The sequence below is a fragment of the Podarcis bocagei genome, assembly GCF_964188305.1.
Source record: "Podarcis bocagei genome assembly, chromosome: 2".
NCBI lineage: Eukaryota > Metazoa > Chordata > Lepidosauria > Squamata > Lacertidae > Podarcis > Podarcis bocagei.
Genome location: NC_138126.1, coordinates 69,550,050 through 69,577,749, shown reverse-complemented (window position 1 = coordinate 69,577,749; position 27,700 = coordinate 69,550,050). Strand labels below are relative to the sequence as shown.

Sequence of the window (27,700 nt, the reverse complement as noted above, 5' to 3'; positions counted from 1 at the left end):
GAGACCCTCCCCGTATGGTTTTTACTCACCAGCCTTTCCTTACCTCTGATCTAATGAACTGGTCTGATAAGATGCCCTCCCTACGGGACGACCCAGACAAATGCCACCGCCAAGTGGCTACCATCTTCTCCACTCACAACCCCACGTGGGCGGATGTGCATATGTTGTTGGGAGCCCTTTTTAATGAGGCAGAGAAGAGGGAGATCTTAGCAAAGGCAGGAGAAGCCCTTGGCCGGGAAGGGTACCAGCCAGGCCGTCCGACCTCAATGGCCCCACTGACCACTCAGACGTTACTTAACGACCCTGAGTGGAACTATAACACTACCGATGGCCAATGGGGTCTAAAAATCTTCAAGAAGGCCATCCTAGATGGCATCAAAGCTGCAGGACAGCGAACTGTAAACTGGACCAAAGTCCAAGCGGTCCTCCAAGGACCTGACGAACACCCTTCTGACTACTATTCACGGCTAGTCTCCGCTATTAAGACCTGGGGTGGAATAGACCCGGAGAGCCCACAGCACGAAGTGATAGTCAAAGGGTTCTTCAAAGATCAGGCCACCGCCGACATCCGAAAGGCGTTAAATTCACATCTCGGATACGATGGAAAAACCATAAACGAAATCCTTTCCATCGCAAAGTCCGTTTTTAACTCGAGGGACGAGAGGAAGAAGAAAGACCAAAAACCCGACCAGCCCCGAGTATTAGCTTATGCGGCCGCGGTTCCCACCTTCAAAGAAAAGTTTAAATCAGGCGGGCCGGAATTACAGGATGAACGCGTCTGTTTCAACTGTGAGGAAGTCGGACACATAAAAAGATACTGTCCTCTTCTGGCCAGGAGGTCTGACTATAAAAATTCTAAACCATACAGGCCAGAATACAAGGAAGGTGCATATCCTAGGAGTAGGGAACCTATCTCTTCCTACGATGCGAACCGACCCCCAGCCCAAATGCAGCCCCGTGCGGGACCTCCGCAACCGCGGCCCCGAAACCTACCCTACGGCGCCACCAACCCCTTTAACCAAGGGAACAATCCTACAAACCCGACCCACGAAATGGTGATGGAAGAATATCAGGAACAATGACAATTAAAAGCAGATCCCGCCTCCTTCTCATTTCTCTGCCCGGTCTTACAATTATCCTCAACAGATCCCATATGCACTATGCAAATCGATGGACAGTCCTACGACTGTCTCTTGGACACTGGAGCCACTTACTCCACCCTCACTAACAGCCATTTAACCCCAGGAGAGGAAACCAAAACCGTGATGGGGCTTGATGGGATCCCCCGAAATTGCCCTTTATCCAAACCTGCAAAGGTCTCCGTCGGACCGTTGTCAGTTAAACATACTTTTCTATTGACCTCCAGTCCAGTCAACCTCCTCGGTAGGGATCTGCTATGTAAACTAAATGCTACTATTCAATGCGGCCAGGAAGGAATTTACTTACATATGCCAAATGACTCCATATTCAACTTCCAAGGAGTCCTGCAAGAAGCTAACAACAAACCCATTGATCTTCCTCCTGAACTTCTAAATAGCGTTCCTTCTTGGCTATGGGGAACTGAATCGACCTCTGTTGGACTCCTAAAGTCTGCAACCCCAGTAAAAGTCAACTATAGGAAAGACCTACCCTTTCCCTGCACTAAACAATATCCCCTACCTCCCGAAGCAATCGACGGCCTCACTCCGATGATCGATGAATTTCTAAAAATGGGAGTTCTAGTTCCCTGTGCCTCACCATGTAATACCCCCCTACTTCCAGTCAAAAAGCCGAATACCAACCCCGTAAAATGGCGCTTGGTGCAAGACCTTCGATTGATTAATTCCTTCGTCATTCCCAGACACGCCGTGGTGGCAAACCCACACCACCTTTTAAGCACCATCCCGGAGGGAACTGTAGTTTATTCCGTAATAGACCTCTGCTCCGCTTTCTTCAGTATTCCCGTGGATCCAGAAAGCCAGTTTCTTTTTGCTTTTACCTGGCAAACAGGCCAATTAACGTGGACCCGGTTACCCCAGGGATATGTAGAGTCCCCAGCAATTTTCTCCTCCATATTACACCAAGATCTCCTTGATGTGAACCTTCCGGGTGGCTCAGCCATCAGGCTTTATGTAGATGACATCTTACTCTGTGGACGAGATTTGGAATCCTGTAAATCAGATACTATAACTCTCCTGACAATATTAGCACATAAAGGCCACAAAGTATCCCCAAAGAAGATACAATACTGCCAAAAGGAGGTAAAATATCTTGGCCACATCCTCGGACAAGGTACCCGTGCTCTCACCACCGATAGAATCGAGGCCATAACCAGACTACCCCTTCCAAAAACCAAGAGACAACTCAGGGGCTTCATTGGAATGAGTGGATTTTGCCGAGCATGGATCCCCCGTTATGGCGAGTTCACTCGGCCCCTCACTGCAATGACGCATGATAGCGCCCCAGACCAATTGCAATGGACTGCAGAGGCACTCGAAGCCTTCGAATGCATCAAACGGGAATTAAGGTCATCGCCCGCTCTTGGACTCCCAGATTATAGACTGCCCTTCTCTCTATTTGTCCACGAAAACAAAGGGGTAGCCTCAGGCGTCCTTACACAACCGTTCCAAGGGAGGAACAGACCTGTGGCTTATTACAGCCTACAGCTCGACACTACGGTACTCGGAAATGTAGGATGTCTTAGAGCCGTAGCCGCTGCAGCTTTGCTTCTAGAAAAAGCCCAAGAAACGGTTTTGGGACATGAATTGACTGTAAACGTTCCCCATGCGGTGGCCACCCTTCTTAGCCTACAAGGCTGCCAACGCTTCACGATACAGAGACTGAATAGATATGAGGCTATCCTCCTAAGTCCATCAAACGTAACCATTAAAAGAGTAAATTCCCTCAATCCCGCAACCCTCCTACCCCTCCCAGACGACGGAACCCCACACCACGACTGTAGCCAAGTGGTACGACATGCCGAGAAACCATGGGGAGACCTTGACTATCTCCCTTTAGATAACCCCCACCTAGTACTGTACACTGACGGGAGCTCAAAAGTAGTCGGAGGAGAACGGAAAAGCGGGTATGCGGTCGTTAGTGACACTGATATCCTGGAAGCACGCCCTGTCCATGCCAAGTATAGCGCACAGGCGGCCGAACTCATCGCTTTAATCCGGGCATGCGAGTTAGCAGCAGGAAAGAGGGTAACAATCTACACAGACTCCAAATATTGCTTCGGTTTAGTTCACGCTACCGGACAAATCTGGTTGCAGAGGGGCTTCCTAACGGCCGCAGGCACTAAGATCGCCCATGCGCCCCTAGTGCAGCGCCTTATGGATTCCATACACCTTCCCGAGGAAATAGCGGTAGTGCACTGCAAAGCTCACACCAAGGGAAAAGACCCAGTATCCACAGGGAATCGCTGCGCAGATCACACAGCACAAGAAGCAGCCCTTCAACCGCTAACTTCAGATAATGAATTCCAGGGACCCCAAATTCCATCGGACATAGACTTTGACCTAATGTATAAAACCGCCACCCCGGAGGAAAGGCAAGGGTGGGAAGATCACGGAGCTATCCTTGAGAATGGCATCTGGTACCTTCCCGACAAGAGACTTATAATGCCTAGACTGTGGGTGCCCAAGCATGTCAGAATTCTCCATCAGTGTACTCACTGGGGAAGAGACAAGCTTATAGACTCAGTTCAACGCTGCTGGTATGCCCCCGGACTGGCCCTTGCCGCTAAGACGGCAGTAAAGAACTGTCACACTTGTCAAACCTTTAATCCTAAGCATACTGCCAGAGGTCCACCTGGAGCCAGACCATGGGCTTTTGTCCCTTTTGAAAGTCTTCAAATTGATTTCATAGATTTGCCCCCTTGTCAAGGCTACAAACATGCCCTCGTCATCATTGACCAGTTGACTGGATGGGTAGAATGCCTCCCAGCCCGCCGAGCTACTGCCCAAATGGTTGCGAGAACTCTACTACATGAAATAATACCACGCTTCGGGGTACCCAGACATATAGATAGCGACAGAGGCTCCCACTTCACCTCAGAGATAGTTCAACAAGTCGCGGCAGCTCTAGGGATCAAATGGAAACTGCACACCCCATACCATCCCCCATCCTCAGGCCAGGTTGAAAGAATGAATCAACAGCTAAAGTCACAACTAGGAAAGCTTTGTAAAGACTCTGGAATCAAGTGGATCAACGCTCTCCCCTTAGTTTTACATAATCTCAGAGCCTGTCCCCGAGGAAACTTAAACCTATCCCCCTATGAAATACTCTTTGGTAGACCCTCCCCGGTATATAATACCCAATTTCCAACATCCGAGTTGGAAGTAGGCGAGTCAGACTTAACACAATATGTGATACACCTACAGAGACAACTCATTCGCCTCCACAGATACGCGGCCTCAAACCAAAACATCCCCCTAGATGAAAACGTCCACCCGTATCAACCAGGGGACTGGATATTAGTAAAAACATATCACAAGGTACCCCTACAGCCCACCTGGGAGGGCCCCTACCAAGTACTTTTAACCACTCCAACTTCTGTTAAGGTAGCTGAAAAGACAGCCTGGTTGCATCACACCCGCTGCAAGCCGGCTTTGCCACCTGAACCCACACCGGACGACTCGCCCTACCACGTCCCACGCCAACCAGCAGACGACGACAACTGCAACGAGCGGGACCAACAGACCGGACCAGATCGGGGCACGAATCGAGCCCAACAGACCGGACCAGATCGGGGCACGAATCGAGCCCAACAGACCGGACCAGATCGGGGCACGAATCGGGCCCAACAGACCGGACCAGATCGGGGCACGAATCGAGCCCAACAGACCGGACCAGATCGGGGTACGAATCGGGCCCAACAGACCGGACCTGACTCACCTCTCACATCAACACTTTGGTCTTCCGAACTCATCACTACACCTAGCCAGAAAGATAAACCCCCCATCCGCCTGAAACTCCGCAAGGTATCACCGCTCCCCATTTGACAGCTCTACAGTTTGACAGCTCCACCGCTCACCGCTCCCCATTTGACAGCTCTGCAGTTTGACAGCTCCACCGCTCACCGCTCCCCATTTGACAGCTCTGCAGTTTGACAGCTCCACCGCTCGCCGCTCCCCATTTGACAGCTCTGCAGTTTGACAGCTCCACCGCTCGCCGCTCCCCATTTGACAGCTCAGCAGTTTGACAGCTCCACCGCTCGCCGCTCCCCATTTGACAGCTCTGCAGTTTGACAGCTCCACCGCTCGCCGCTCCCCATTTGACAGCTCTGCAGTTTGGCATCTTCACCTCCCGCCACTCCTCATTTGACAGCTCTACTATGACAACCACCATACCCATCCTACTCCTCCTCCATTTCACCGCCACCTTTTCCCAGAACTCCACGAACACACATACTTCTTGCCCTGGATTACAAACTGAATACAAATACCTGGACTTTGGCATCGTTGATATGGTAAAAAGAGGAACATTAGACCGCCTTGGGGATTTTGAATTCTGCCTACCAGAGACCCGCGTCCTCCTTCGACACTCCATCTCACCTGTCCTCAACACACACCAAGCCTGGGAACTTTTTGTTCGCTCACCATCGTTCAGACCTCTAGGGAAACTCATCCTTACCAGAGACGGCCCTTGGAACCGTGCCCATTGCCTCAATGGTTCTTACGTACTTTTCTCAGACGGTACACCTGAACAATCACTGAACTGGACTGCCCTCGATAATGGTGGTGGAGAATCAGTTTATACTGACCAGAACCACCCCACTGATCGTCTGATCCACGGATTTTACTGCCAAAGGGTAGATTCCACCCCCCGCCGAACCATTTTACAAGGCATCTGCCTCCGAAGGTACTGCTGCGTCTGGGATATTGGATTAGCCTCCAATTGGGACGGCAAAGCATACCTAGAAGGATGGCATCACTCTGTACCGCCTACAGCAGAATGGGACACCACCGGGCCGCAGAGATGCGGAGGCCTAACCACCAATTTGACCTACTTGTTGCGCCAAGACCCCCTTCATCCTGCCGGCACTGCACCTCGACAAAGGGGGGGAACTGTCGATGTCCCAAGACCCCAACAACAACGACCTCCTGTCCACCTGGCATTCCAATACCTATGTGAAACTCATCTCCCAAATCGCAAAACAAACAACCACCAACGAATGCTGGATCTGCGCCAACGCTCCCTCACACCTCCACAGTGGCATACCATTCCTTGGAGTGCCCCTCACCTTGGAACAACATCTTTCCGCTGATGTACGGTCCTGGAACCTGACCGCTGTGAACTTAACCCACCAGTACATCTACCTCACCGGACCCACTACAGGCGACCTCTGCCGAAAATTCAGCGGCAACGACAAAGTCATCGGTGAAAGTACCTGTAAGTACACCATTGATATTACCTTAAGCGGCAGAGTTACCCTATGGCACCAAGGCAACCCTTCTACCCACCCTACTTTACTGTCCGCATGGAAGCGTGTGATGAACTTGCCTGATCCCTGGGACCCTTCCCCAATTTCCCAGTGTTTCTTCCGCACCTTCAATACTGGGCGCATAGACTCGTGCCTGCAAGGGTTGTTCTGGATCTGTGGCCACCGCGGCTACGTATGGGCTAGCCCCCACTCCCGTGGCACCTGTTACCTTGGACTGATTTTACCTGGGGTCCGCGTTACCCAAGAGCTTCCCCCTGGAAAGAAGCGAAATAAGAGAGCAAAAGACTTGTCGGAGCTCTCCGATGTTGCAGCCAACGGGGAAACTTACGGCCGAGCCCTCTTTCCCGCCTATGGGGCCGGCTCAAACCACGTTGACATCCTTAAACTGACTGACATACTGCTGAACTTTATGGAGGAATCCAATGCAGCTACCCAATCCATCTTAACTGAACTAACCGAGGTCAGGCAAAATTCGATCCAGAACCGCCTTGCTTTGGACTACGTACTCGCCTCGACTGGAGGGGTTTGTGCCCTCATAGGAACCGAATGCTGCACACACGTCACCGACCAGACCCTAAACATCACAGGACACCTTAATAACATCTACAAATTGACCGATAAACTTAAAGATATCCAACATGAGGGCCTGTCGGACGCTCAACTCTGGAGCTGGCTACCGGGGTCGACTTGGATAAAACAACTTCTGGGGAACGGCCTCTTAATACTGATCACTGTTGCCATCTGCGTTGCTTTCTTCTGCTGCATGATTCACTGCTTCCCGATGTGCTGTCAAACTTGCGGCTCCTGTCTTCCTGCCCTTCGTCCGCGATCAACCACCATCTATAGGCCACCGACGGCAGAGATCCAGTCAACTCCCATCGAATTGGGACCTTTGCATAACCTCCGGACCCTGGACTCTAGGTATGACATCCCAAGCCTCTATTGATTATGCGGAGAAAAGGATTGCACGGCTTCCTTGCCTTTGCAATCTTATCTCCGAAGGGGGGAACTGTCGCCGGAAACCCCCCCACACACACTGACACGTGTTACACAAGCACCACACTCACACATGCACACATCTTCCCCTTCCTGACCCTGGAGACGTCCCTTTTAGAGGGGCATCCCTTTAAAGCCTTCCGTAAATAAGGAAGCGCTAGCTTGACAGCTTCCTGCTATGGCACTCCGCGCAGTCCTATTTTTATTATAGGTAGACCGGCCGACCGAGTTCCGCTGTCAATCGGCGCCCGCCTCAGCCAATCAGCATTACCGAACAGCGCCCCTTGCGGCGGCCACGCAGGTACTGCAGGCTACTGCCGCTCTTTTCCTAACCCTTGACAGCCCTCAATACAAAGTTTCCGAGTTCAATTGACCGTGACTGATCTAATCAAAATGTAGCAAGCCGCTTCCTGAAGACGAAAGTGTTTGAACTTCAAAGACAATATCCTTTATAAATTCACTAAAAATCAGCCGTATTTCGGATTTTCACCGGACCACCTTTATTCTACTGTATATTGCAAGGACTATCAAAGGGGTGGCCTGATATCAAACGGCCATAATCCCTTCACCGAGCAGTCACGTATTCTGTGCTCCTTCCTGGTATACGTGACAACCTTGATAGCCATCGGTGATGGGCTCAGACAGAAGGCTATCAGGGACATAATGAACTGCATATCATAGTGTATTCCGCGCGGACTCTCACAAAGGACTGTGACCGGATTCCCCTCAGGGGGGCAGGAACTTTGCCCTTTTCTTTTGTTCTTGAATATGGCTCATGTAGGGAGGGGGAAGGAGACTCCGGCCAGGTGTCAGGACACTCAAGTTACCTGTGCAGCTCCTCCCCAACTCCTCCTATTTTTAATATAATCATGATGTAAATATGATGTAATTCTGAGGGTGTAGCTAAGGGGATTAGTAACTAATAAAAGCTAGGGTCTCCCTTTGTTCGGGGCTTCCATTTTGCTTCACCTTGTGGGCGGTGGGAGTCCTGTCGCGACAGTCTTTCTAAATAAAGACCGAGCCTACTGGCTGCTGTTTTGCTCTGACTTGCTCTGGTCGGTGTCTTCATTTGCCCAAGAGGACCCTTGAATTTCCGTTAACACTTCCCAAAAGCAAGAAAAGAAACCCACTTAGCGCTGAAATGATAAGGGGGACTTTGTGGGTCTGCGGTGAGCAGGGAAGATTAGGAAGTTCCTCTCAAGGAAAAGAGCACAGAAACTTTTAAACGGTTTTTGAAAGCTACTTAGTTTTAAAAAGAGTTTTGAAGGCTTGGTGGGGGTGGGGCTGCACATATGGATAAATGGCCACAGCTGGAAGGCCAACTGCAAATCTTGTGCAAACCCCAACAAGAGACATCTTTTATTCCAGATGTCACTAGGGGGCGCTGCAACCCTCATTAAAGAGAGGCCGGGATATGGACTTTGTAAATAGGAAATGTCACTCTGATGTATATGAGCAATGAGCTGACAGTTTCTTGAAGAGAGAAGGCGGTACAGCAATGTCAAATGTGAAGAATGTGCAGAATACCTGCTGCACCTGATCAAGCCAGGAAGGACCCGCTGAATAAACGCCCAGATCTTAAGTGGCTGCTCTTCCAACTTCAAGTGATGTGATTGAGGCTTATGCTTGCTATTGCTCAGACTTGATCAGAAGCAGGACAAACTGCACCAGCCCCCAGTGTGTTTTAAGTGGATGTATAAATCTGTCACTAAAGAATACTGTGTCATTCTGCTGTACATTTTATTTATACACTTTTGGCATACACCCCCACCTCACTCCTGGCAAAGTTATAGGAGTACGGAGGAGTTTGTCATGGTAGCAGAGCGAAAGTACGGCTGAGCTGTTAAGAGATGATGTATATGCAGAGAGCATAAAATGGCAGGAGCATCTAAAGGCACACATATACCAGACATAAATTAACACCTGTCGGTTGCCTTGAAACCTATTTTGCACTCTCAAAATATGGAGTTAAAATTGTGGATTTCCTTCCTCACCAACACATACGTTTCAGTCCATAGGAGGAGCAGTTAGAATCTGGATGAGAACAGCCATTTGCATGGAGACAGAAAGGGTAGTGAATCTGGATTAATTCATCCAGAGTAAAAGGTTGTGCCATCCTTTGTGGTTTCAATTTAAGTACTAGCCAGCATGCGATAAGCTTCTTCCTCTTCAGCTCTCTCATCCTTGGGTAATTGACATAACTGATTGTGTTATACTAACTTGAAAAAAACGAGTGAATTCCCTGTGCACTGCATCCTGCAGCTTCCTGGCTTCACACCTCCTACGTGCAGTGACATTTTTCGTAGGGGAACAGTTAGGGCTAGTTGCCTTGGGAAATTATGCTGCTAGATAGTACCCAGTGTTTTTCAAGAATAGCTGCAGGCTCCGCCCAACTGTCGGCGTACATTGGAGTTGCATTCACACCATTCAGTGCATCCGATATTTGACAGGTAAAAGTATTAGAACAGAGCTAAGCTTCATACTAATTCCTTTGTTGTGCCAGCATCTTCCATGTCTCAGAAGTAGTGTGCTCTGAATGCCAGTTGCTGGGAGTCCCAAGTGGGGAGAGTATTGATGTCCTCTGGTTAGCCACTGTGAGAAGAGGATGCTGGAGTAGGCAGGCCTTTGGACTAACCCAGCAGGGCTCTCCTTTTGCTCATATACAAATTTACAGCATTTGAAGTTCACCTCAAAATACAGCACAGAATTAATTGCCTGTCAGCTCTAGCAGCAAATGATCAGATTCTTTGGTGCTGAAACTGCCAGAAGGACATTCGTATCCTACTCTCCTTCCTATATATTATCAGCTCCACTGCATCTAGATTTCTTAGAAGCTTGTGGAAATAATTCCTCCCCAACAGGCATGAAAGAGGGTGATATTCCCTCTCTAGCCACACAGTCAGCCTCTGGTATAAGGAGAGCTTCCTCAGAGAAGCAGAAAGAATGGAGCAGGCTTGGAAACCAAACGTTTGAAAGATGGATGAGAAAGGATCAAACGAAAATGTGGAGGAAAGAGGAAAAAAAGAAGTCAATCACTCATTATCTTAAGACAAGACAACAATCAGAATGTCTTGTGTTAATTTCAGGAGGGGGGTTGGAATTGCTCACACAATGCACATTTGAGACAGAAATGAAGAAGGTGTAGAGTTGTTGGAAGGCAGAGCGATGATGCTGGTGCAGAATATTCCAGAAGTGGCAACAGCGACAGGGACAGGCAGGGATACGGCTGCAGTGCATCTTGGGTGATGGCTCTGCAGACTCAAAAGGAGCCATTTCACTTTGAAAACCTGTATTTCCACAAAGCTCCCTTGAAGTTAATTGTTTTTCTCATTTGCTCTGCCCTTTACTGATTGACACCAGGCAGGAAAGAAATCAGCCACTTTCAGAGACAGCTCCCTTAGGCAATTTCAGAATCTCTCCGAGTATTCAAAGCCTTCCAAGCTCACAGCAGTGATAGTCAGAACAGCTTGTCCAAGATAGGCCTTAATAGGACTATCAGAGACAGTGGCTTAGCCAAGGAGAGACAGCTGCAGTAACACCCATTATCCCACTTTCAGGTTTCCATGCCAAAATCATGTTGCCAAGACCATATTGGCTGTGAGTCTGGGAAGACCTGCTCCCTGCTTTTTTCCACCTGGCCTGGGAGGACAGTGCCCTGACTATCTCCAGCTGCAAAAGCTGCACTGCTGAACACTCTTGGGCTGAGGTATTGTTTTTTGGGAGGGGGTTGTTGGCGGGGAATTGTTTCTGTTGATTTTTTGTATCTTTATTTTATATTTTGTAGTGATTTATGTTGAAATTGTTCAGTTCGGTTTTGCATTTTTTAAATTTTTTATTGTTTATGTCTACTTTTGTAGTTATGTATTTTACTCATGCTGTAGGCCGCCTGGAGCATGGTATGAACTGTGAAAAGGCGGCATACAAATAAAATGATGTATGTATGATCAGATGCTGCTCATTGGCCAGATTCCACCATAAGATTCCTCTGTGTGGCTGGGCTGCCTGGTAAATATTAACTCTTTTAAAATATACTTCTAAGTTCCCAGAGATTTAGCAAAAAAAGACTCAAACCTTTGTTGGATGCATAAGCCATCCAGAGTGGTTGGGGAAAGCCAGCCAGATGGGCAGGGTATTATTATTATTATTATTATTATTATTATTATTATTATTATTAACTCGGCCCTGAGTTTCTGATCAGCAGGGCCAGCACAAGACATTTTGGCACCTGAGGTGAACCACAAAATGGCGCCCCTTTCCCACTAGGGAAGAAGGCATGAGTGAAGATCTACACTGGGAACAATATGACTGGATCAAGAACTCTATCAGGATCTGCTGCCCCTATGAATCCTGCCACCTGAGGCCGTCGCCTAACCTTGCCTCATGAGTGGGCTGGCACTGCTGATCAGGTGTATATGTTGGGTCAGCACCACATCATTTATACGACTTTTCAGATGAGCAGTATACAACATGCTTACTGCAGAACAGGGTAAGTTGCCACTTAGTAAATGATGGACTGTGTTCACTGCCCCCTCTGAATCTGCATCATTGATTACCAAGGGCATTTATTCAGAACACCATCAAAAGAATCCACACTTTGCTCAAATGCTCAGAGGCAAACTTAAAGCCACAGAGTATAAATGCTGCCAACTATCACAGCTTTCAGTGACAGATTTTAAATCCATGTTATTTCATTATTATTATTTTTAAGGAAAGGAAAGAAAAAGACCCTCACACAACTCATCCAAGAGCTGACAAGTCATAAAAGGGCTTATTTTCCCAGTGACAAAAATATCTATTTTTCAAACTTCACAGCAGGGCTTTCGCCTACACACACTACACCATGTAAAACCTGTGGGGAGAAAATGTAAAATGCATTGTGTAAATGTAAATGCAGCTCACATGGGAAACTGCTTTTAAAGCCTACCCCCATCTGTGGTGCACATACAGACACAGAACGTGGTCTCCAGACACACAAAAAGGCATACGTGAAAAGCAGCAGAATGGAGAGGCCATGCCAGCCAATGTCGGTTTGCCCCATAAAGTTCCAGTGACGTCTGTCAGATGACGTATGCTACTGTCTTGTAAGTGAGGCTGAGTGAGAAAGCAAGTTCTCATCGCAGTGGTCCAGGAAGTCCCAGAATGATGCAGCCAGGATTACTTAAAGCACCTGCATTCCATAGTTCACTAACCAAAGAGGTGTTCTGAGCTCAGGAGACTCCTGAGCACAATTATTATAGGTTTCCTATCCCTGGAAGCAGTAGTGGAGTTTGGGCTTTCAAATTTCAGCAGCGCCCTGTGCGACACATCAAAATTTGGCACGCTCTATTCTAAGTCACTGCTGCGGCACCCTCTTGGCTCAGCCAACCAGTCAGGCTCCCCTAAATATGCCTCTACTGGAAGCTGCAGTCAAGTAATACTTGCACCTGCTATGTTAAAAGGAACCGATCGATAGCAATCCTCAAAACAGCATAGGACATTCAGCACCAGGCTTCGAAGGGCGATCTCTCATACTATGATTGTTTTCAGTGACACGACAAGGTGAATATCAAAAGCCTGTGTTTGAAACTGCAGCATCAGAAGGAGGGGTCCGCATTGCTAGTCAGGTGCAAGACAACTTTCTTACGCTATGAAGATTAAAGGGTTTTCTCAAGATAACAATCCACAAATATAAAAAAGGAGTTTGTTCTCTCCATAGAGAAGGTAACAGATTCAGTCCCTGAGCTATCACGCTAGGAAAGACAGCAGCCTCAAATCCACTGTAGAGCTAGGTAGACCAGTGCAGTAACCTGGTCCACACATCACAATAAGCCATTGTTTAAATAAATTGTAAGGCAATACAGCATGGGTTAGTGCCTTAACTATGGTTTGTTTGTGAAAAGCCATGGTTTGTTGCTGGCTTGCTGCCCTTAACCATGACTTAGCGTCTTGTATGAACATAGGCACCTCTCTATCTATGGCTTAAGTCTAGATTGTTTCATCGCCCAACAAGCGAGAGCGGCTGTAAAGCAAAGCTGCTCTCAATGCCCAGCTCCTCTAGAGAGCACTTTTCCTAAAGCTGATGCCGCTGCTAACTCCGCAGCACACCTGCATGTGACAAATACACACACACATTTCCTCCCCCGTTTATATCTCATGCAACATCTGCTCCTGATTACTTTTTTGAAGCTACATTTGTCTCATGCAGTTTTCAAGTAAAGTCCTGGCAAAAAAAAGAGAGACTTACTGCGTATGTTATATTTCTATGGTTAGGGTGGGGTGGGGTTCAAAAATGTGGATGCTCAGCACTGCAGGGTTGCACAGCTGGGATGAGGCTGGGATGTTACCAGACAGACATGTGCAGCTGGAAAATGTTTGCATTTTAACACAGAGAAAGAAATATAAACACCAAGGGTTGCCCATATGGGTTGCGGAGCAAAGGCACAGAGTGCAAAGTCCTGTTTTGAAAGATGGGGGGGGGGTATTAACTTTCTGCTTCAATCGTGAGGCACAAAACAAAACAAAACAAAACAGCAGGTGTTGATAATGGAGGGTGGTGCAAAATAAGGCTCCGATCCTGGCAGTCATTACAACAAATGGTTTAAACTACACACACACACACACACACACACACACACACACACACACACACACACCCTAGTAGTAGAGGAATAGGGGACAGATAAGCGGTGGCTCCAACATACGTGAGGGTTACTAAACTCAAAGCATGAATTCCCAGTAACAACCAATTGTTGGTTGGGGAAAGGAAAAAGCAAAACTAAGCCATGGCTTTAGAACGGAGAAGTGGAAGAGAATAGCTTTTAAAAACCACAAACTCCAAAGGGCTGTGGGTGTTTCCTTCTTGGAGGAAGATTCCCACACCCTCGCTCTCACGGCTGACCAGCGACAAGGGAAATGGTGATGTGGTGAGACAATGCCATCAGTTTGGTGCCATGAAGACTTAAGAAATGTTGAGCAGAGGAACAGCTGAAGGGAGGAAGGAGGGCCAAGGATGATGAAACAGGCGAAAGTTACTCTGAATGTCTGTAAGAACAACCAGCTGAATGTCCTTTGCTTTAAGAATGGTTTGTTCAATAAAGAGTGGTTTAAAGTGGGGGTGAGGGACCTGTTTCAGCCCAAAGCCACATTTCCTCATGGGCAGGAACCACTGGCCTGTGGTGGATGAGGGCAGAAGCAGAAGTGGGTGGAGCAAGAGAGAATGGCTCTTACCTCTGTATACTGAAAGTCAGGGGTTTCCACATACAGCTATTACCACACATACACTCCCCTTCCTCCACCGTCCTAGCAAGCTATATAAGCATTTTCCCAGTTCAAGGACACAGTCCAGCCAGACAAAGGCACTTGAGGAGGGTGCAGAGCAGGGCCATGTAGCCTGGGCATAAAAGGTGTGGACTGGGAAGAGGGAGAAGTCTAGGAAGAGTCCAAAGGGCCAAAAAGAGAGGACTGAAGTGTCCCCCCACCCACCCGGGTTAAAATGATGAACAAAGTATAAAGCAGGTGTCCTATGTCTTAACTGCCAGTATAAATATCAAGGAGAATTTTCCTGGAAACCAAGAGCCAAGTTGGGGGCAAGTACTGTTTGGTGAAAGGAGCCTAGCAGAGATTTAAAGTCACAAAATATGCCGCAAAGTGTGGAAATATAGGCCGCTAGACGTTTAAAGCATGTGCCCTCTCAAAACATCCCCTTAAAAAGTTTCTTTCCAAAGTTTCCCTCTTCCCCTGGCATAAGAAAATACGTTTGCTAATACTGTAATAATAAAATATGGTCTACTTACGAACTCTTCAAAGGTCAGGTTCATGTGCTTCAGAAAGTTGCCCAGGCAGTAAAACTTAGCTTCATTACAAAGTGGTGAAAGTTCCTAAATTATTGGTATGGGAACCCAAGAGTGGCTTGTGAGAGCCATGTGGAGCAACCAACTCCAGCCTCCTCACACACTGATCTTCTCAGGCTGACTGGGAAGGCCTGATTGCTTAGTTCCTTCCAAGGTGAGGGGAAGGGAACATAGCTAAGCCTGGCAAAACAGGTATTAACCCCTTCATGTATAACATGGGGCTGGTTATCCCACATTAAAAATTAATCACCCCAGGCCTCAAAACTGTCTAAAATTCCTTTTTTCTTCTAAAAATCCACAGCTAACGTTTTCCTCTGCTTTTCTCACAAGATGCTGTGCATAGGCAAAAATGTTACTTTTATCAGCACGAGAAGGCTTCAAAAAGCTAATGAATAGGCTCTGTTCAAAGCAGGCCTGAGAACTGCCTTTTATCTCATTCAGTTGCAACATCTTGAACACTCTGAAACCCCTTGGCTTCTCACCCCCCCCCTTTCCCAAAGACAGGAGCTTTCTGTTCATGCTCAGGAACCTCAACATGGGGCAGGACTCTGGAGGAGGAGGAGAAAGGGGAGGGAACTGGAAGGGGAATATATGCTCTGTGCAAAGGACTGTGAACCCGTGCTTGTTTGTGAGTTATCACACCTGCTCCTTCTACCAGTTCATGGATGGTAGAAATAAAGCTTTATCTCCGAAACTATTCTTTGAGTGTCTGTTGACTCCCATTTTCCCTTTCCCGGGCACAATATTTTTTTCCACCTGAGGGCAAAGCCTCATAAGGCTTTGATGCCTTCTTTGAATGGGTCAGCGTTGCTCCTTCTGAAATGTTAAGATCAAAAGAATTGTCTTGTTGGAGCAAGCAAGTTCAACCCATGGTGTCTCCAGGCAGGGCTCAGAAAGGCTGCTGCCTTGAACCCTGAGACTCTAATGCCAGTACCAAACCAGTTGGACAAATGCTATTGGAAACAGGCAGCTTCCTGTGTACCTGTGCTACAGAACAGCAGCCCATCTAGTAGAGCCCGTCTCCCACAATGGTCAAAAAAGCACTGCCGCTGAAAACTTGCAAGCAGGGACGGGGGAGAAATTCAAAGCCAAATCTATCCAATTCCCACTTTCTGAAAAAATATGGGCACTGAAGCATAGCCATCCTTCAAAATTTGCACTTATCTTAATTTTGTGATGCAGCTCTCCAAACAATCCATGTATACAAAAATGTATATATCAGAGGGAAATGTGCATTAAAGTTAATGTATTGGTGAAAAAATAAAATACAAAATGCATTATATGAGGAGAAATTGCTTGCAAAAATATGTTCATACATCAAAACTTCAAACAAAACTGTATTTATTAGAGGAAATTTGCATTAAAATGCTGAAGAATTTTCATCAGGATTTTAAAAAAACAACCACCCTGCAAATTGTATGAACTGAATTTAAGATTGGAAAGAAATGGGCAGATCATTCCAACCCTACTTGCAAGTAATACATGATGGTCATTTCCTATTTGTCTTCAACGTCTGCTTGTCTGCTTTGAAATATAGGGGAGTTTATTTTGCTATCACAGCTAACATGCTAACAAGTCCGTATTTTTAAAGCAGGCTATACTAGTAGGCATCACAACATTTGTAGCAGTACCGCAAGTTCATTGTGCACTGCAAGGGCATTTTTAAGCAGGGCATTTTTGCTGCCCACGGCACCCAATTTGTGCAGACACCCCAAGCACTGACTTCAAGCAACTGCTCCCAAAGTTTAGCAGCAGCAGGCTTTGTTTAATGATTTTTGAACTAATTATATTTATACATCTTGCTCATGTTAAGCTTTTTTAACACGAGTGGTTTATGTAAGCACTTTTTGCCAACGCTCTTAAGCCCTTGAACTGAAGGATGCGGGAAGAGGAAGAAAATCCTGTGGCGTGCCCAAGAGAAAGAAAACCCGGGCAGTTAAAGGAGCTCCGTAAGAGCTGTGGCTTCCTCTCAATCTCTTGTACTTGGTGGCTAAATAAATAGATGTGGAAACATCTCTCTCTCCATAAACGATGAGGTAGTTGGATCAGTATGTAAATATTGCTCAGTCATTTTACATTTTTTCTGCGCACCGTATGCCTGCAGTGCTCACACACCCTTTACTGATGTCCCTGCCTACGAGATGTTAGGCATTATGTATATTTCGGGTAAAATGTTCACAAGGTTTGAGCTCTGCTTTCTCTCTCTCTCTCTCTCTGATAAAAATAACTGTCCTAGGTCTTCTGTATCACCGCCCACATACACTGAAGTGATCGGGGGCGGGGGCTGCAGCCTTGAGGGAGGGGAGAACCTGCAGACGCCTTCCCAGAGCAAAAACGTTACATAAGTTAAAATTATTTATGATATTTCATGATGCATCCACAGAGCAGCTGCAGACATTTTCAAACACCTTTCAGTGATTTTGAGTACAATTGGTTTGGTCCTTGGGTAGTGGATAAGACCTTGCTCAGCGTGACTACTGCTGAATAGCAGTACTGTATCTAACTATGATACACACACGTTCATTAATCATGATGACACTTGACAACTGTGGGTTCGGAACATTCTGAAATAAGGAAGGGAAGGGACAGTCTCCAGAACCTGCTAGGCTAAGCAGGCTCTCAAAGATTAGAGATTACAAGTCCTGGAGGGTTTCCCAGTAAAAATATTCATTGTTGTGGACAGTATCTAAAGTGGAAGAAAAAAGGAGGTGAGGTGGGTTAGGTCAAACTTTATTAAAGGCCCTTCCAGACCGGGATTTCTTTCTGTAACATGTCATTGATGCAATAATAGTACATCAGTGGTGGGTTTATACTGGACTGTTCACGCAACATTCCGCTTTATTAGTGCTTCCCCAATGTTAGCGCATTATTGCCACCTAGAGGGACACTCTTGCACTCTAGCGCAAGAAAACCAAGACCCACACAAACAAAGAAAACAGAATATTTGTGGATAGAAAGTTGCAGGGTTTCAGCAGGGAGTTATGGGACATGCGCTGATTGGAAACAAAGTAGTCCGCCCACCCCAAAACTATTGCAGGTGCAAACCGTCTTGAAAGCAGGATTGCATATAACTCCCCAGATACCACCATGAATGCTCAATAAAAAGGCCACCTGGAGGGGCCCTACTTCCACTGGGAAAGAAGTGGACTAGCATCCCAACCCATTTCACGCACCAAGTATGGGGGGGATTAAACTACCCCATGGATTCTATTTGGAACTGCACCCCCTTGAGGCTGCGTCTGGCACCATCCCTACTGCCTCAGATGCGGTTGGACATCAGCCTGGTGTTCAGCTTCCGGAAGAAGGAGCGCAGCTTGCAGATCTTGCACTTCTTCTTCCGGTTTTTATTTTTCAGTTTTCCATGTCCTCCCTCCCACACGTCCTCCTCTTCCGTCGCCCAAGGACCCCAGGCGCCACCATTGAAGTCCGGGTGGGCACGAGGGTTTTCTGCCGGGTATCTGACTGGAATGGCCGTCTGGTTGTAGCGGACGAGTCTAATGAGGAGAGCCCTCACCACGTCAGGCCGCTGGTCCGACAGATCATAGCGCTCGTACGGGTCAGCGGTGATGTTGAAGAGCCAGACAGATTTGCGTAGGCCGTCCGTCAGGCGCTCCAGGTTCCACCAGCTCCCTGGGAAGTTGGTCAGGGTCTGTGGCGGGATCCAGTCACTGTAACCAGGGTCTCCAGTAAGAAGCTTCCAGTCTCCTACCCGCACCGAGGCCTGCACTGCCGTATTCCATATGCCAAAGCCTCTCTCCAAAGAGCCATATTTAGCATGGTTATAAAGAGGGTCAATGTTATGCAGGATTTCCGTGCGGGGAGACTCTTTGCCCTCGCTGATCGCTGGCCACACGTTATAGCCGTCCAAGTTGTCTGCCTCAGACAAGTTGCCCCCGGCCAAGGTCACCAAAGTTGGGTACCAGTCCGTGATGTGAATCAGGGCCCTGCTGGTTCTCCGCTTGCGTTTAATCAGCGGGCTGTGCACGAAGCCAATTCCACGAACTCCTCCTTCCCAGTAAGTCCCTTTGCGGCCTCGCAGAGGCCAGTTGCTTCCCCCAGAGAAGGTCTGCCCGCCGTTGTCAGTGGAGAACACGACCACACTATTTTCATAGTAGCCGTACTTCTTGAGTGCCCAGGTGATGTTCTTCACCGCTTCGTCCATGCACGTGACCATGGCAGCATATTTACGCCTCGCAACATTGCCCATGGAGCGGTAGCGGTAGATGTATTCCTTCGGGGACTGCAGCGGTGTGTGCACAGCTTGGAAGGCTACGTAGATAAAGATGGGCTCCTTGGGGTTGTGGGCGGCCAGGATTTTGTTGACTCGCTGGGCATAGAGGAAAGTGGAATATTTGCCACTTTGTTCCCAGGCCACGTTCTCGCCATCGTGAAGGTCGTAGCCGCAAACGCCCGGCCCGTCACAGTTGTCATAGGTGTAGTAATCCACATTCCCGGTCAGCGAGCCAAGGAAAGTATCAAAGCCCCGGCGAGTGGGCAGGCACTCTTTCCTGTAGAAGCCCAAGTGCCACTTGCCCACCATGTGCGTGGAATAGCCAGCTTCCTGCAGCTTCTGGGGAAGAGTTACCTGGTTCAAGGGCAAGCAGTTGGGTTGTCGGGGACGGATGATGGAGTGCTGAAGGCCGGTGTGGATTTGGTACCTAGAAGGAGAGGAAAGAGCATCAGAAAGGGAAATTGTTAATAGCTACAGTTCAGTCCTTCACTCGTTCTGCATTTGCAGAGAACCCATGAGGAAAATCTGCCCTTGCAGGGCATTAGGTGCACTTGAGAGTGTTTATTGAAGGTCCCTTGGCTGCATATTCAGGATTCTCAAATTGGAGGCACACCTAAATATATTGGGGGCAAATTCAACTAAGTAGTCCCGCCAGTGGAAGCCCGCACAAGGACTTTTGCTAGTGCCGTGGGGCCAAGCTTCCCTTAGCTCAGGGTTGGGGGTGGGAGAGCCCCAGAAGAGCACACAGGTGAGGGAGAAGGCAGAAATGTTTGCACTGGCAGAGCAATTTGCTTGGTGCTACATTGAATGATGATGATGATGATATTGTAGCCCTAATCACATTGTTATCACACCATGTTATTCACCATGCTGTCCAGGACTAGAAATGCAGATTTGAGGCACCTCAAAGACCAATAGATTACACCATGAACTTTCAGAGACTGGAATCCATCTCATCAGATGCATAAGCATAGTCTCCAGTCCATTATGCATCATTCAGTAGTTAAGGTGACACAGTACTCTTTGCCTGGTTTTGCTCCAATACCAAGCTTTTAGACCAGGCGTTGGGGACCTCTGTCCTAGGTGCCAAATACATTCCTGCAGGCCTCTCTGTTGAGCCCTCAGGACTCTTTCTAGGCCACATTGCTCCCTCCAGGCCAAACCTTTCCCAGGCCCTTCTCTGCCCCAGTAGTGTCTAGTGAGGCAGCGTGTGTGGGGTTTGAATGCTCTCCCCTTTTCCCAACACTACAGGTTGCTGGTGGGGGCAGGGTGTAACACATTGTGAACTGGGAAACGGTACATGGCAGCAGGAGTCGGCTTAGATCTGGCCCCATGCGCCACGCCGTGCCAAGCTTCCCACACCTCGTCTCTCCCCTTTGGGTAAGTGCCAGTGACCCACTGTGTTTACAGCAATTGAACTTCACCTGCATGGCCTCCCCAGTCACTAATGCTCTGCACCCTCCTTGAACGTTTTTGCCTGGCTGGAACATGTCCTTGAACTGTGATTGCTTGAATGAAGAGATGTGGGATGAGGTGAGGAAGCCTCTGGCTTGTGCTTGGCCGGATTGTAGTCTCTTGTGCAAAGATAAGCGCCACAGCTATTGATCATCTGACCACACCCACCACTATCACTGGTAGCCTTGATAGATAGGCTCAGCCAGAAGGGAGAAACTATTGTGCAATGCAATCCTATGCACTTCAAAGTAATTCCCACTGAATGCAATGGGACTTGATCCCAGGTTAATGTGCAGTCAGATTGCATGGGGGGAGGGGGGAGAGACCTCACACGCCCTCCAAACCTGTCCTAGGCATGCAGGCAATTCAAACTGCAGCCAACATGCTAATTATTCACCCAACTGCTCTTAAGTATTCTTCTTGTATTTATTCCAGGCAGGTACAAAGAGGATTCCCCTTTTTAACTGGCATTGCTGACTGTCCAATCCCTTGGAAGTAGAGTTAAGTCTTCCCAGGATGAAATCATTGTGACTCACAGTGAATCTGTTCTATTCACCCTGTTACTCAGTCCAAAATGTAGTCTCCTTTTGAAGGAGTGACCACAGCTGGCTCTGGCCTCTCTTTCTTACCCTTACATTGGTTTGGGCTGCGTAGCCTGGAGAGGTCACACCAGTCCCTTCTGTCTTTGTTCCGTGACTGAAAAGTGCTTGGTTAAATGGGATCAGGGAGGTTTCTTTGCTTCCTGATTTTCACACTGCAGATCGTTTCATAATCATTTGAGGAATGATTACTGTTAGAACATAATTTTTATTCAGAATATTACTTATTTTGGTGGTTTGAGACACTGGCAATACAAGGGAGTGTAGAGTAAAGAGTGTTTGGGAGAATCCTCAGATGGCCTGTTCTGGTGCAGGAAATAGGTGTAGCCAGGATTTATGTTGGGGTGGGGGCAGAACCTCAGCTAGTTAAGTCTTTTTTATTGATTTACTTGATTTAGAGGGGGCAGCTGCCCCCCTTGCCCCCCTCTTGGCTATGTCCATGGAGCAGGATCTGCTACGCTTGTCTTTTATTTGAGTTGCTATATTACATTTTGATTTTAGTTTTTTATTGACTGTTTTTATTGTCGTTGGATTTTTTTTCTATTGTGTTTTTAAGTCGCTTTGAATCATTTTCATGAACAAAGCAACTAACAAATGATGATGACTATAATCTTCTCTATCTAGATGCTCTGTTCCAGTTGGCCAAGGGAGTTTTTTGTTCAGCAAACAATCTCAGTTTGTACAATATACTTTGTCATAATGCTAGATTTCTTCTTCCCTACAAAATACGGTAGGTGCCACTGAATAGAAGAATGCTGAAGGGGAAATGTCATTCACACACCCATCAATATTGTTGGGGTTTTGATGTCAGGATCCACCTTTCCCTTTCTGTGCCACCCATGGACGTCAGGGCAATGCAGACTGTGAGGCTCTTACTAACAGCACTGAAGTCAACCAGTCAGTAAATTATTATGCCCATTAATTGACCACTAATTTTATCCTCATGTTGCAGACACAGTACAGAAAAGAGCCTGCATTCCCCCTCTCATGAACCAAAATTTACAACAGTCCCTGCATTTATCTGTGGATTTCAATGGACTGTATATCCATGTAGAGAAGCTCAGGAGTGCAACCAAAGGCCCCAGGAGCACATTCCTGATAGAAACTTTTTTTAAAAATTAGTTTTCTTTAGGGTTCTACACAGCTTTCTCCTTCTTGTGTATTGGCAGGCAAGCAATCTTTTTTTCACTTGACATCTACAGTACTTTTCAGCCCAGTATCTTTTCTTATAACAGGAGCCAGATCATGCCTCCAAGTACTTCATAAAAATGAAAGGGGGGAAATAAATCACTCTTACTGCTAAGGGAAATGGAAACATATAAATTGTCCAGGACATAATTAAAAGAGAGAGGTGGGGCATGGTCTTCAAACGCCACTGATTTCTCCACCCAAAGAGCTACTGTTTGGAAGGGCTGACTAAAGATATTTTGCTGTCTAAGACTCCACTACAAACACACACACACACACACACACACACACACACGTCAAGGAGCATAAGATGCAAGGCTGGTCCAGTTATTTTGACACTACAGTGGTACCTCGGGTTACATACACTTCAGGTTACATACCCTTCAGGTTACAGACTCCGCTAACCCAGAAATATTGCTTCAGGTTAAGAACTTTGCTTCAGAATGAGAACAGAAATTGTGCTCCAGCAGCGCAGCAGCAGCAGCAGCAGGAGGCCCCATTAGCTAAAGTGGTGCTTCAGGTTAAGTACGGACCTCCAGAACAAATTAAGTACTTAACCTGAGGTACCACTGTACAGGCAGAGAATCCTGCAAATGCCTCTATCCCTCCCTGGCAGTGAAAAATACAACAATTATAAAACAAAGAAATAAATAACAATTTGCTGCTGCCCCTCTGTGATAACCCAAAACAGCTGTCTCTGAAGCAGCTGCCTTAACTCTGTCTTAGAGGTAGGGTTGGTGCTTTCTCCTGTTACATACTACATCCTTCTATGGTACTCCTAATGGAAGAAAAGCTTTTCAAACTACATGTATCATTCATCCTAACTGTAATTCTTAGGTCAGCACGATCCCCGTACTACGAATGAGCTGTGATGACTTGTTTAAAGCCATCCAATGAAATTGCGCCTTCACTGAACGGTTGGAATGAGTATCCCCTCCCAGTGATCGTCACACTGTCTACACACCAACCACGCTGCATTTCACTATTTTGATAAAATGATATATTTCACCCAGTTAGGGTTACTGTTTGTGCCCCACTCCAAAAAAGAAAAGAAAAATAAAGTCCTAGTTTCTTTAGCATCCAGGAAACAAAAGCAAAACTTTAATTGCCTGAAATCTGTTTTTTGTTATTTTAAATCTAGTTGCTCACTTGGCTTTTAAAGTCCCTCTCTCTTATTTTACAGAATGCTGTCGAGTTACCGCCAGCAAGTAGCATGCAGATCTTGCCCCCGGTATAATACCAGTTGTTATTTTATGTACTGCTGATAATGCCAAGGTTGCAGGTTCGATCCCTGTATGGGACAGTTGCATATTCCTGTACTGCAGGGGGCTGGACTCAATGATTTTGGGGTCCCTTCCAACTCTAGAGTTCTATGATTCTAACCCTGGGCATCTTCACCTTACCTTTTGAATTCCGTGTCCTAAAACTTGCCAGGTGTTGCATATGAAATTATTGGGTGGAGGGGGTGGGGTACACACCACACCATCCTGATAAGAAGCTGTGTGGGGGGTTTTTTTTGGGGGGGGTCTGGTTGCTTGTCCTCCCCCTCTGCCCCAGAGCCCTTACCTGCCCGTGATGAGCTGGCTCCTGGAAGGGGTGCAGATGGGTTGGATGTAATAGTTCTCCAGCTTCACCCCTTCGGCCGCCAGCCTGTCCAGCGTCGGGGTCTGGATATCGGAGCCGTGGTAGCCCACGTCATGGAAGCCTTGGTCGTCCGTCAGGATGAAGATAAGGTGGGGCGGCCTGGCCAGAGCGGCAGAAGCAGCAGCAGCCGCCGCCGCCGGGAGAGGCTTGCCCATCGGGTCCCCGGGCACTTCGCCCACCAAGCCGGGCTTCATCCAGTCCCAGGAGAGGTAGCCGAAACTCAGCAGGCTGACGAGGGAGAAGCCGGTGAGGGCATACACAGCCATGCTGGACCGAGCCGGCAGGCATTTAAAAGCGGGAAGAAGCGCTTTCTATTGCAGCCCCGGCATCTTCGGCAGCAGGAGATCTCCTCTCTCCGCCCCCCCAAAACTATTTTGCTTCCTGAAGCAACTTTTATGATTTGATTCACAATTTCCCAGCCGATCTAGGGGAAGCCACAAAAGGGATCCTCCTGAGCGATCGTATCAATTGTTAATATCAGCCAAGGTATGAGAGAACGTCGCCCTCAAAAGACTTCGGGGTTTGAAATCCCAAAAGTTGGGGCTTTGCCGTTATTTATTCTCTCTTCCCCCGCCCCCGCCCCTGTTTGCGGGCTGAGCGTCCCGGAGCCCCTTTGGAGAGACAGGATCTTTCCACGTGCTACTCCTGCCGAAGGTGGCGCGGGAGTTCAGCCCCCCGTCGCCGCTGCGCCCCCTCCTGGCCTGCGGAGCGGGGGCTTCCCTGCCCTCTCCGCGCTTTGCCCTGGTGGAGATTCCTGGCGAGGGCAGAATCGCATCATTAGCCCCCCTTGAGATGAATAATAATAGTAATCTTAAAACTGCCCCGCCTCGAAAATCCACGCAGATCTTTGTCACCGTCCTCCTCTTCCGCGCCCTCCACCCTCCACTGTCCAACCAACCCGGGGGAAGCCCAAAATGTGGAGAGCGCAGCCAGGCAGGAAAGCCCGTCCTGAGCAAACTCTGAAGAATGCAAGAAGTTGTAAAACATCTGACCAGGATATTGGCCGGTTTATGGGGAGCCTCAAGCGCCGGCTCCTCCCAGGGCTCTCATTGATTCGAAGGAGTCATCCGGGAGGATCTTCCCGGGTCCTAAGAGCGGTTCCTTTTCCAGGCGGTCTCAGCAGCGTCTCTCTGCAGAGTCTGCAAGCGGTAAACTGAGCAAGCACCATTTGCGCGATGCCTCACAGAGGGCTCCGTCCGCGCCCGTTTTTCTTCCCCACCCGCCAAGGCAAGCGCACTATTCCACGCTGTAAATGTAACCACGTGGCCCAGTCGGGATCTCCTGGTTGTAGAGGAGCAATAATACACGCGGAGCCCCCTTCTCACGTAGTCCATGGTGTGACACATATGCAGTGTGTCTGTCTGAACTCCACTTGTGAGTCACTCACAGCGCATCCTGACCCTATTCTTCTCTTGCCCCTTTCGCCTTAGAGAGCTGGACAGGTATCCTTTTTAAGGTATCTTTAAGTCACCCAGTGCTTTTGAATTATGATGCTGGAGGAGACTCTTGAGAGTCCCATGGACTGCAAGAAGATCAAACCTATCCATTCTGAAGGAAATCAGCCCTGAGTGCTCACTGGCAGTGGCGTAGCGTGGGTTGTCAGCACCCGGGGCAAAGCAAGTAATTTGCACCCCCTAGCCTGTGGATTTGCGCCCCCTAACCCCTGGATTTGCGCCCCCTAACCCTAACCCCCAGATGTTGCGCCCGGTGCGGCCGGCCCCCCTGCACCCCCCACGCTACGCCACTGCTCACTGGAAGGACAGATCCTGAAGCTGAGGCTCCAATACTTTGGCCACCTCATGAGAAGAGAAGACTCCCTGGAAAAGACCCTGATGTTGGGAAAGATGGAGGGCACAAGGAGAAGGGGATGACAGAGGACAAGATGGTTGGACAGTGTTCTTGAAGCTACTAACATGAGTCTGACCAAACTGCGGGTAGCAGTGGAAGACAGGAGTGCCTGGCGTGCTCTGGTCCATGGGGTCACGAAGAGTCAGACATGACTAAACAACAAAAAGTCACCCAGTTACCATTGTGCGAGTGGGAAAATATGGCTGCATGCGCTGGCCAAACTCCCACAGGCCAGGATAGTCCGAAGCAGGGAATCTTCCCTACAAGCACTTGATCAGCACATGACTTCAAACCTTGATCTTGCACCGTTCTAAATCAGCAGAGCCAGTCCAAGTCAGGTGAGGCAACTGCCTCAGGCGGCAGGATCCCAGAGGCACCAGATTCTGATCTTCCCCACCCCTTGGTTCACTCACCCATTGTTCCCTGGTGGGGAGGGGAGGGCGCCATTTTGGGGCTTGCCTCAGGTGCCAAAATGTCTTGGGCAATGGTGGGAGGCTGTGCATGCGCAGCAGCAGCAGCTAGCCCTCATAGGGCAGCTAGGAGGTGGGGTGTGCGGCCCATGGGGTCATCTCTGCCCAATAGGGGCTGTAGTTGGTGAACCAGCCGTAACTGGAAATATGCACCCCTAGCCATGTGGGCCTCATGTGGCAATGTTGGATCCAGGAGTATCCTCAAGCCAAAAACCTTTTCCTTCTAGGAGAGTGCAGTCTCATCCAGAACAGGCTTTATTTTCACCTCAAGAACATGGAACACATAATAACGCCTCTGTTTTTCCCTTCCAGGATTCAGCCCATCACTGCCCCCCTAACGCTGGCCTAGCACCTGAGCTGCCTCTTCTGATTCAGATTCCATTTATCGGTGAGCAATTCACTCCAAAACTCCTGATGACAATTCCTTCATATAGATTGCTTTTTTTATAAATAAATTTTAAAAGGCTGCAAATGTCTTGCACTAGAAATTTTGTTTTGCCACTATCTTAATTGTATTCTAAATAAGAATGAAATAGCATGAGGGGAAAATGGAACTCTGTGGGACACTACAGGAAAAACCCCATGGTGATTAACAGTGCTCCCCACATAAACAACTTTCTGGAAACAGCCCTGGAGGTAAGAGAGGAACCACTGAATTGCAATGACCCCCACCACTTTGAGCTGCTCCAGAAAGATATCATGGTTAATGAAAGCCACTGAGAGGTCCAGAAGAACAAGCTGGGTAGTTCTCCCAGTAAGCTTAAGCGCTCTGTAGCAGGACTCATCCATTATGAGACATCACGCTGATGGCACTGAACTAGAGCTAATGTGAATGTCACGCCAGGGAAAATCCCATTTTTAAAAATCCCCATGAAAGCCCGGGCTTGCTCCATCAGGCAGACAGATTGCTTTTCAGTGTGTGATGAGGTGAGTAACCTTTTTTACTAACCTCACTGCAGGGCAGATTGGAAATCACAACAAAATAATTGAGCAACCCCTGCGGCTCTGCAGCT

General features: G+C 48.0%; 1 protein-coding gene across 1 annotated transcript; it reads right to left on the bottom strand.

Moving 5' to 3' along the window:
* Positions 1-17,966: 17,966 nt before the first annotated feature.
* Positions 17,967-25,493, bottom strand: ARSI (arylsulfatase family member I). The gene is made up of 2 exons (XM_081180759.1): positions 24,292-25,493; positions 17,967-19,910 (listed from the first exon to the last, which is right to left on the bottom strand). Exons 1-2 carry the CDS (start codon positions 24,633-24,635, stop codon positions 18,512-18,514), a joined length of 1,743 nt encoding a protein of 580 aa, XP_081036885.1. The 5' UTR covers positions 24,636-25,493; the 3' UTR covers positions 17,967-18,511.
* Positions 25,494-27,700: the final 2,207 nt, after the last annotated feature.